Source organism: Aristolochia californica, unplaced genomic scaffold (assembly GCF_029961685.1).
Source record: "Aristolochia californica isolate CCGP_79_NKW_82.1479 unplaced genomic scaffold, dmAriCali1.0.hap1 SCAF_4, whole genome shotgun sequence".
NCBI classification, from domain to species: Eukaryota; Viridiplantae; Streptophyta; class Magnoliopsida; order Piperales; family Aristolochiaceae; genus Aristolochia; species Aristolochia californica.
Window position 1 is genome coordinate 16,498,360 of NW_027182103.1, and position 10,746 is coordinate 16,509,105.

At 39.6% G+C, this 10,746-nt stretch overlaps 1 protein-coding gene across 1 annotated transcript; it reads left to right on the forward strand.

Moving 5' to 3' along the window:
• The first annotated feature begins 4,561 nt into the window (after positions 1 to 4,561).
• On the forward strand, positions 4,562 to 10,107 carry LOC137963110 (uncharacterized). The gene is made up of 15 exons (XM_068810288.1): positions 4,562 to 4,627; positions 4,929 to 5,012; positions 5,163 to 5,354; positions 5,408 to 5,557; positions 5,811 to 6,078; positions 6,133 to 6,673; positions 6,827 to 6,939; positions 7,110 to 7,135; positions 7,263 to 7,506; positions 7,729 to 7,931; positions 8,035 to 8,091; positions 8,143 to 8,388; positions 8,647 to 8,746; positions 9,170 to 9,507; positions 9,850 to 10,107. Exons 1-15 carry the CDS (start codon positions 4,562 to 4,564, stop codon positions 10,105 to 10,107), a joined length of 2,886 nt encoding a protein of 961 aa, XP_068666389.1.
• Positions 10,108 to 10,746: the final 639 nt, after the last annotated feature.

Genomic DNA, 10,746 nt, shown 5'->3' on the forward strand with positions numbered 1-10,746 from the left:
GCGTTATATTTGGCTGCGTACCGCACGCGAAATATGGAATGCTTTGAAAAAAACGTTCTATGATGGGTCAGATGAATCACAATTATTTTCATTGAATCAGAGAGTTTTCTCCACCAAACAGACTGGTCGTCCTTTATCAACGTATTATGGTGATCTTATGAAAATTTTTCAAGAGCTTGATCATCGTGACAAAACTATAATGAAAGATCCTGATGATGTAATCGCTTATAGGAAATCCGTTGAAATATTGCGCGTTCATATTTTCTTAAACGGATTGGATACAGAATTCGAACAAGTTCGTGTCGAAATTCTCAGAAAGACCCGATATTGGATCTTGAAGAAGCCTATGCTATGTACGTCGTGACTCTATTCGTAGAACCACTTTAAATAGTGAAGTTGATCGTGTTGAGACATCTACAATGGTAGCACGTCGAGCTAAGCCTAAAATAGCTTGACCAACTGGTCCTAACAGTTATCAAAATCGAACATCAGGATCTCAGAATCGTAGCTATGAGGTTGGAACAACCAAACCCGAGCGCATTTGTACTCACTGTGGTGAGACTGGGCATACAAAGGAACGATGTTATGAACTTATCAGGTATCCAGAATGGTGGGACCCTACAAAAGCGCCTCGCAAACGGAACTCCAAATCAAATAATCATGCTTCCATTGTAGTAGCAGAACATTCCACCTCTCACACAACTGAGGATGCATCAGTCTTAATCGTTACATCTGGTAAGGTTCTTAATACTTCCACTCCTAGTAGAAATAGTTAATGGATAATTGATTCTGGTGCTACCGATCATATGACCTTTGACAATCATCATGTTAAAAGTATGAAACCATCTGAACAACATATCGTATCTACAACAAATGGTACTCCATCTCATGTTATTGGAGAAGGTTCTATCACTCTCACTAAAAATCTGAGTCTTGATTCTGTATTAGTTGTTCCAACCCTCAATCATAAACTCTTATCAGTTGCTCAAATAACTCGTACTCTGCATTGTTTTGTGGTTTTTTGGCCTAACCTTTGTGTTTTTAAGGACATTTGAACTCAGAAGAAAATTGGGTATGGTACTAGAAGGGGGAAACTCTATTACCTTGATCTGCAGCCAGAAATTTTTCATCAGTTAGCCCAAGCGTTCTCCATGAAGAATAAATTTGTAGATTCTGACATTTGGTTATGGCATAAACGGTTGGGTCATTCATCATTTGGTTATTTAAAGAAATTGTTTCCTACACTTTTTGTCAAACTATCTATTTCAGATTTTAAGTGTGATGTATGTGAATTGGTGAAAAGCCATCGTGTTCCATTCCAAATAAGCATGAATAGGAGCTCATAACCGTTTATAATTATTCAATCTGATGTGTGGATTCCAGCAAATATAACATCTCTTACTGATAAACAGTGGTTTGTTTCTTTTATTGATGATCACACTCGTATGACTTGGATTTGTTTAATGAAGTCAAAAAGTGAAGTTGGTTCGTTGTTCAAACAATTTCACAGAATGATAGTCACTCAGTTTATTATTCTACAATACGAACTCTTTGAAGTGACAATGGTGGAGAATTTGTGAATCAAAGTTTCAAAGAATATCTAGACGATCATGGTATTACTCATCAAACTACTTGTCCGTACACCCCTCAGCAAAATGGGGTTGCAGAGTGAAAGAACCGCCACCTTCTTGAGGTTCGTGCTTCCTTGTTTGAAGCTCATATGTCAGCTAGTTACTGGGGTGAAGTCATCACAACTGCAACTTACCTTATCAATCGAATACCCTCGAGTGTGTTACAATTTCAGACTCCCTTGAGTGTTCTTCATAAAACCATAAGTGCACCTACTGTGCCGCATCTGCCACCTAAAGTTTTTGGGTGCGTAGCCTTTGTTCATCTCCATAAGTCATTGAGACATAAATTGGAACCCCGAGCTCTCAAGTGTGTTTTTGTTGGTTATGCTCAACATCAGAAAGGTTATTGTTGTTATCATCCTCCCTCTAGTAAATTGTATGTAACTCTTGATGTAGTATTTCACGAAGAAAACATGTATTATTCTACTCCCGAGTCTTCAATATAGGGGGAGAACACGATTGAATTGAAGACCCTTTATCATCAATTGGATATCTTGGATACTACAAGTGGTCAATATTCTGATTACAGTTGTGGACATCAAAATGATACAAATCAACATGATTCACAGGATGGAGAAAGACAAGACCAGATGGAAGTGATGCAACCAGAGTCTCAGCTGCCATCTCCCCCCCTTCATAATGTACCAATGGATCAATTGCCTTCTGAGTCCGAATCCATGTCTGAACCTCAGGTAAGTTCTGAAACTCAACTAAGAGTGCTACCTCATCGAACCACAAGAGGAAAACCAAGAGTCAATTATGAACCTCTTCTCACCTCTAAATCTCAGTATCTCATGCATAATTTTGTGTCTTATCATAGATTCTCAAAGGCAAATGAAGTATTTGTGAATCAATTATCTGCTATATCTATTCCTAATAGTGTGCAGGAAGCCTTGAAAGATCCTTAATGGAAAGAAGCCATGAATGAAGAAATGAGGTCCCTTCAAAAGAATTCAACATAGAAAGTGGTTGACCTACCTATAGGAAAGACACCAGTTGGATGCAGGTGGGTATTTACCATTAAATATAAAGCCGATGGCACCATTGAAAGGTTCAAAGCAAGACTTGTCGCCAAAGGATATACTCAAACCTACGGGATCAAATATATGGAGACATTCGCACCAGTGGCCAAAATCAACACCGTTCGAATTCTACTATCTCTGGCTGTGAATCTTGATTGGCCCTTATATCAGTTTGATGTAAAAAATGCATTTTTGCATGGAGATCTCCAAGAAGAAGTATATATGGAATTACCTCCTGGATGTATTATGCAAAACAAAGGATGCAAACAAATATGTAAACTGAGAAAATCTCTATATGGTTTGAAGCAGTCCCCAAGGGCTTGGTTTGGAAGGTTCACGAATTTTATGAAATCTATCGGATACAGGCAAAGAAACTCAGATCATACTCTCTTCCTGAAAATATAACAAGGAGGCCATCACAACTCTTATTGTATATGTTGATGATATGATAGTAACTGGGAATGATCCAGAAGAAAAGAAATCATTATAAAATCGTCTTGCTAGAGAATTTGAAATGAAGGATCTTGGCTACTTAAAATATTTTCTTGGCATTGAAGTCTCCAGATCCAAGGAAGGAATTTTTCTATCCCAACGAAAATATGTTTTGGATTTATTGAAGGAAACTGGTATGACCAGTCAGTACTTCTATGGAAGAAAATCTGAAATTGGGAATACATTCAGATCAAGTTCCTGCTAACAAGGAGCGTTATCAGAGACTAGTTGGGAGGTTAATGTATCTTGCACATACCCGACCAGACTTAGCTGATGTACTAAGTGTGGTTAGTCAATTTAAACACTCTCCAAGTGAAGAACATATGAATGCCGTCAATCGTATCCTGCGCTACTTGAAATCATCTCCAGGGAAAGGAATTTTATTTAAAATGGGAGGTGACTTGAAAATTGAAGGTTATACCGATGCCAATTGGGCTGGGTCAATAGAAGATCGACAGTCTACATTTGGATACTTTACATTTGTAGGTGGAAATTTGGTCACTTGGAGAAGTAAGAAACAAGAGGTGGTGGCTAGATCTTCAGCTGAAGCCGAATACATGGGCATGGCCAAGGCAATATGTGAATTATTATGGATAAAAAATCTGATACAAGAACTACATATTGAGCAAACAAGTCATATGAAATTATATTGTGACAATAAGGCCGCATGTGATATTGCCCACAACCCAGTCTAGCATGATAGAACTAAACATGTTGAAGTTGATAGACACTCTATCAAAGAAAAGTTAGAAGCAAGAATCATTGAAGTCCCTCATGTTCGATCTGAGGATCAGCTTGCCGATGTGCTAACCAAGGCAGTGTCTTACTGAGCTTTTAACAAATGTCTTGACAAGTTGGGCATAAGTGATATCTATGCACCAACTTGAGGGGGAGTGTTAAGATTTACTCTGAGATTTCTTCCCTTAAGGAGAAATCATGTAAATATTCTGTAAATTCGATGATTGGGTAATCCTGTTAATCACTCATTATTTTTCCATGTATATTTTGTAAAACGGCTATTTAAGCCGACGATGTGAATGAGAAATTAAGATTGAATGTGAATTATTATTTTCGACTGCTGCTTCTAAGCCAATCTCTCTTGTTGATGTTGAATAAGCCTCGAATGGAAGCTCCGAGGTTCTTCTTATAGCTGCCACCCCCTTCGACTTCTCCTTGCTCAACGAAGAAGGAGTGTAGGTTTAGAAAGGTCTAAGAATGGGGCATCTTTAGTATCCGTCAGCGCCATGGGCATGGGCGTGATCCCCGAGTAAGGAATGCCTCTTCAATCCTGCCTTCCTTAGTGGCCTAAGGCAAAGGGTTTGTTCACGAGACGAGCACCTACTCCTCCTGTTGGTGCGATCACCCGCGTAATGCAATGATTGAAAATGTATCCTCAAAGGGAGCCGGTGGTGGCCCATGACGAGCCTAAAGCAAGGTTCGGCTGAGAGCCAAGAAAGACTCAGTCCTCGCAAGTGCGTCATGGTATATCCCAGTTCATCATTGGAAAAGAAAACACGGAAGTAGTCCCTTCGTCTTCGTTTAAATCGACTATTTTTTGTGCAACCCCCCTCCTTATGTTATGGGCACTTTCCTCGGGTTTGTTCCCCGGGTTGTTGAACGACTACCTTAAATAAGGTATCCCCTGGAGCTATCGTTTTGAGAGGATAAGTAGCTGACCTCTTTCTAGTAATCCCCTAACCTCAGGCTCCAATCTAATATAAAAGTAGGTCCTAGTACTAATACCGTGTCTTGCTGATCGATTTCCTTCTTTTCTTTTCTGAAGTTTCTCTTTAATTTGGTGATTGAGGATTGGCATAGTTCCCTGTTAAGATTTACTCTAAGATTTCTTCCCTTAAGGAGAAATCATGTAAATATTCTGTAAATCCAGTGATTATGTAATCCCGTTAATCACTCATAAGTATATTCCATGTATATTATGTAAAATGGCTATTTAAGCCGATGATGTGAATGAGAAATCAACATTGAATGTGAATTATTATTTTCGACTTGGTATCAGAGTAGGAGAATCATCTCCTTCTCCTTCTCGTCGCCGAAGAACTGTAATCTAAACTCTATTTCGCCGCGAAACAAAGTTGTTCGGAAGCTCTGCAGGCCGCCGCCGACGATCTTCCACCAGAAAGCTTCGTCGAGACGTTCCGCAGGCCGCCAACGACCGTATCCGAGCCACTGCTCGGCCTTCCATCAGAAAGTTTCGCCGACCGATGACTTGACGTGAAACAGAGCTATTCGGACGTTCCGCAGGCCGTCGACAATCGTAGCCGAGCCACTGCTCGGACCTCAGCAGACCTTCAACGACGACGGTCTTCCAGAAAATCGTCAGCCCTGCTGACGCCAGCGAAGGGGAAGAGATGCACTGTCGAGACGAAATTTCGTCGTCTCGACGAAGAAGAGGTACAGTATAAAGAAAATTTTTTTGTTTTGAACTTAGGTCTATTAAATTATTTTTTGCCAAGTGGACGGACCATCGGTCCAGCTAAGCGAACCGAACCAGTCCAAATCAGTTTACGGACCGGACCGATATTTTTTAGAAAGAGAACCAGACCATACCGAATCAGTATACGGACCGGACCGGACCAATATTTTTTAAAAAGCGAACCTGACCAGACCGAATCACTCTACGAACTTTCTTTTCATCATGTCGAAGGAATTAACACCGATTATTCATGTGCAATCTGAAAACTCTGGTTTTACAACCAGTGTCACTCTTACCGAAGTCAACTATGATGTATGGTCCCAGATCATGGAGATGCAAATTGCGGGACGAGAAAAGCTCGAATATATTATGGGGAAAACACAATTCCCACAAGAAACGGATGCCTCCTATGCAAAATGGTATGCTGAAAATCAAAAAGTCAAGGGGTGGTTGTTAACCACTATGTCACTAGATATTATGAAGCGCTATATTCGGCTGCGTACCGCACGCGAAATATAGAATGCTCTGGAAAAGGCTTTCTATGATGGGTCAGATGAATCACAATTATTTTCATTGAATCAGAGACCTTTCTCCACCAAACAGACTGGTCATCCTTTATCAACGTATTATGGTGATCTAGTGGAAATCTTTCAAGAACTTGATCATCGTGACAGGACTATAATGAAAGATCCTGATGATGTTATCTCTTATAGGAAATCCTTTGAAAGATTGCGTGTTCATATTTTCTTAAACGGATTGGATGCAGAATTCGAACAAGTCCGTGGCGAAATTCTCAGAAAAGACCCAATATTGGATCTTGAAGAAGCCTATGCTTATGTACGTCGTGATTCTGTTCGTAGAACCACTTTAAATAGTGAAGTTGACCGTGTTAAGACATCTGCGATGGTAGCACGTCGAGCTAAGCCTAAAACAGCTCGACCAACTAGTCCTAACAGTTATCAAAATCAAACATCAGGATCTCAGAATCGTAGCTATGAGGTTGGAACAACCAAACTAGAGCGCATTTGTACTCACTATGGTGAGATTGGGCATACAAAGGAACGATATTATGAACTTATTGGGTATCCAGAATGGTGAGATCCTACAAAAGCGCCTCGCAAATGGAACTCCAAATCAAATAATCATGCTTCCAATGTAGTAGCAGAACCTTCCACCTCTCACATAACTTAGGATGCATCAGTCTTAATCGCTACATCTGGTAAGGTTCTTAATACTTCCACTCCTAGTAGAAATAGTGAATGGATAATTGATTCTGGTGCTACTGATCATATGGCCTTTGACAATTATCATGTTAAAAGTATGAAACCATCTGAACAACATATTGTATCTACAGCAAATGGTACTCCATCTCACGTTATTGGAGAAGGTTCTATCACTCTCACTGAAAATCTGAGTCTTGATTCTGTATTAGTTGTTCCAACCCTCAATCATAATCTATTATCAGTTGCTCAAATAACTCATACTCTGCATTGTATTGTGGTTTTTTGGCCTTACCTTTGTGTTTTTAAGGACATTCGAACTTAGAAGACAATTGGGTATGGTACTAGAAGGGGGAAACTCTATTACCTTGATCTGCAGCCAGAAAGTTTTCATCAGTTAGCCCAAGCGTTCTCCATGAAGAAAAAATCTGCAGATTCTGACATTTGGTTATGGCATAAACAGTTGGGTCATTCATCCTTTGGTTATTTAAAGAAATTGTTTCCTACACTTTTTGCAAAACTATCTATTTCAGAGTTTAAGTGTGATGTATGTGAATTGGCAAAAAGTCATCGTGTTCCATTCCAAATAAGCATGAATAGGAGCTCAGCACCATTTATGATTATTCACTTTGATGTGTGGGGTCCAGTAAAAATAGTCTCTCTTAATGATAAACGGTGGTTTGTTTCTTTTATTGATGATCACACCCGTATGACTTGGATTTGTTTAATGAAGTCAAAAAGTGAAGTTGGTTCGTTGTTCAAACAATTTCACAGAATGATAGTCACTCAGTATCATTCTACAATACGAACTCTTCGAAGTGACAATGGTGGAGAATTTGTGAATCAAAGTTTCAAAGAATATCTAGATGATCATAGTATTACTCATCAAACTACTTGTCCGTACACCCCTCAGCAAAATGGGGTTGCAGAGCGAAAGAACCACCACCTTCTTGAGGTTGTTCATGCTTCCTTGTTTGAAGCTCATATGTCGGCCAGTTACTGGGGTGAAGCTATCGCAACTGCAGCTTACCTTATCAATCGAATACCCTCAAGTGTGTTACAATTTAAGACTCACTTGAGTGTTCTTCATAAAACCATAAGTTCACCTGCTGTGCCGAATCTACCACCTAAAGTTTTTGGGTGTGTAGCCTTTGTTCACCTCCATAAGTCATTGAGACATAAATTGGAACCCCAAGCTTTCAAGTGTGTTTTTTTTTTGTTATGCTCAACATTAGAAAGGTTATCATTGTTATCATCCTCCCTCTCAAAAATTGTATGTCACTCTTGATGTGGTATTTCACGAAGAAAATATGTATTATTCTACTCCCGAGTCTTCAATATAGGGGGAGAACACGATTGAATTGAAGACCCTTTATCATCAGTTGGATATCTTGGATACTACAAGTGGTCAATATTCTGATTACGGCTGTGGACATCAAAATGATACAAATCAACATGATTCACAGGATGGAGAAAGACAAGACCAAATGGAAGTGATGCTATCAGAGTCTCAGCTGCCATCTTCCCCCCTTCATAATGTACCAATAGATCAATTGCCTTCTGAGTCCGAGTCCATGTCTAAACCTCAGGTAAGTTTTGAAACTCAACTAAGAGTGCTACCTCATCGAACCACAATAGGAAAACCTAGAGTCAATTATGAACCTCTTCTCACCTCTAAATCTCAGTATCCCATGCATAATTTTGTGTCTTATCATAGATTGTCAAAGGCAAATGAAGTATTTGTGAATCAATTATCTGCTATATCTATTCCTAATAGTGTGCAGGAAGCCTTGAAAGATCCTAAATGGAAAGAAACCATGAATGAAGAAATGAGGTCCCTTCAAAAGAATTCAACATGGGAAGTGGTTGACCTACCTGTAGGAAAGACACCGGTTGGATGCAGGTGGTATTTACCATTAAATATAAAGCCGATGGCACCATTGAAAGGTTCAAAGCAAGGCTTGTCGCCAAAGGATATACTCAAACCTACGGGATCGATTATATGGAGACATTCACACCAGTGGCCAAAATCAACACCGTTCGGATTCTACTATCTCTGGCTGTGAATCTTGATTGGGCCTTATATCAGTTTGATGTAAAAAAATGCATTTTTGCACGGAGATCTCCAAGAAGAAGTATATATGAAATTACCTCCTGGATGCATTATGCAAAACAAAGGATGCAAACAAGTATATAAACTGAGGAAATCCCTATATGGTTTGAAGCAGTCCCCGAGGGCATGGTTTGGAAGGTTCACAAATTTTATGAAATCTATCAGATACAAGCAAAGCAACTCAGATCATACTCTCTTCCTGAAATATAACAAGGAGACCATCACAACTCTTATTGTATATGTTGATGATATGATAGTAATTGGGAATGATCCAGAAGAAAAGAAATCATTGCAAAGTTGTCTGGCTAAAGAATTTGAAATGAAGGATCTTGGCTACTTAAAATATTTTCTTGGCATTGAAGTATCCAGATCCAAGGAAGGAATTTTTCTATCTCAACGAAAATATGCTTTGGATTTATTGAAGAAAATTGGAATGACAGCATGTAGTCCAGTTAGTACTCCTATGGAAGAAAATCTGAAACTGGGAATACATTCAGATCAAGTTCTTGCTAACAAGGAGCGTTATCAGAGACTAGTTGGGAGGTTAATGTATCTTGCACATACCCGACCTGACTTAGCTTATGTACTAAGTGTGGTTAGTCAATTGATGCACTCTCCAAGTGAAGAACATATGAATGCCGTTAACCGTATCCTGCGCTACTTGAAATCATCTCCAGGGAAAGGAATTTTATTTAAAAAGGGAGGTGACTTGAAAATTAAAGGTTATACCGATGCCGATTGGGCTGGGTCAATAGAAGATCGACGGTCTACATCTGGATACTTTACATTTGTAGGTGGAAATTTGGTCACTTGGAGAAGTAAGAAACAAGAGGTGGTGGCTAGATCTTCAGCTGAAGCCGAATATAGGGGAATGGCCAAGGCAATATGTGAATTATTATGGATCAAAAATCTGATACAAGAACTACATATTGAGCAGACAAGTCCTTTGAAATTATATTGTGACAATAAGGCCGCACGTGATATTGCCCACAACCCAGTCCAACATGATAGAACTAAACATGTTGAAGTTGATAGACACTTTATTAAAGAAAAGTTAGAGGCAAGAATCATTGAAGTCCCTCATGTTCGATTTGAGGATCAGCTTACCGATGTGCTAACCAAGGCAGTGTCTTACCGAGCTTTTAACAAATGTCTTGACAAGTTGGGCATAAGTGATATCTATGCACCAACTTGAGGGGGAGTGTTAAGATTTACTCTGAGATTTCTTCCCTTAAGGAGAAATCATATAAATATTCTGTAAATCCGGTGATTATGTAATCCCGTTAATCACTCATAAGTCTTCCATGTATATTCTGTAAAACGGCTATTTAAACTGATGATGTGAATGAGAAATCAACATTGAATGTGATCCATTCCTGGCCAAAGGAAAAGGGGAATTGCTTCAAGGGCCGACCGCCACTATTTGGAGTTGGTCCGCGTCTTGTAGCTCAATGAATAGAGTACTAATAAAAGGAAAAAGGAAAAAAACTCTGTCCTCCGGCGCGTTCTGATATGTGCATTGATCCAGATCTCTGAGATGGATGGACGAGGGGGACCTTTTATTAAAATGTATCCTCCAAACTCACTTCCCGACTGACCCCAGGGAAGGAAAGGAGACCGGATTTCGCGTGCCTTCTTTTCTAGAATGTCTTTGTCTTCTGCCCCCGCTTCCTTGTCCTTCCGGGATGTCGAAAGCTTCAGTCAACACAGTCCTTAGCCCACATCTATCTAATAAGAGTCCTTACCCCGCATTCATCTATATCAATAAAAGTAGCAGGCGTGAAGGTTTAGTATACTCACTTCTAGTTACCGCACAACGTCCTATCTTCATTCC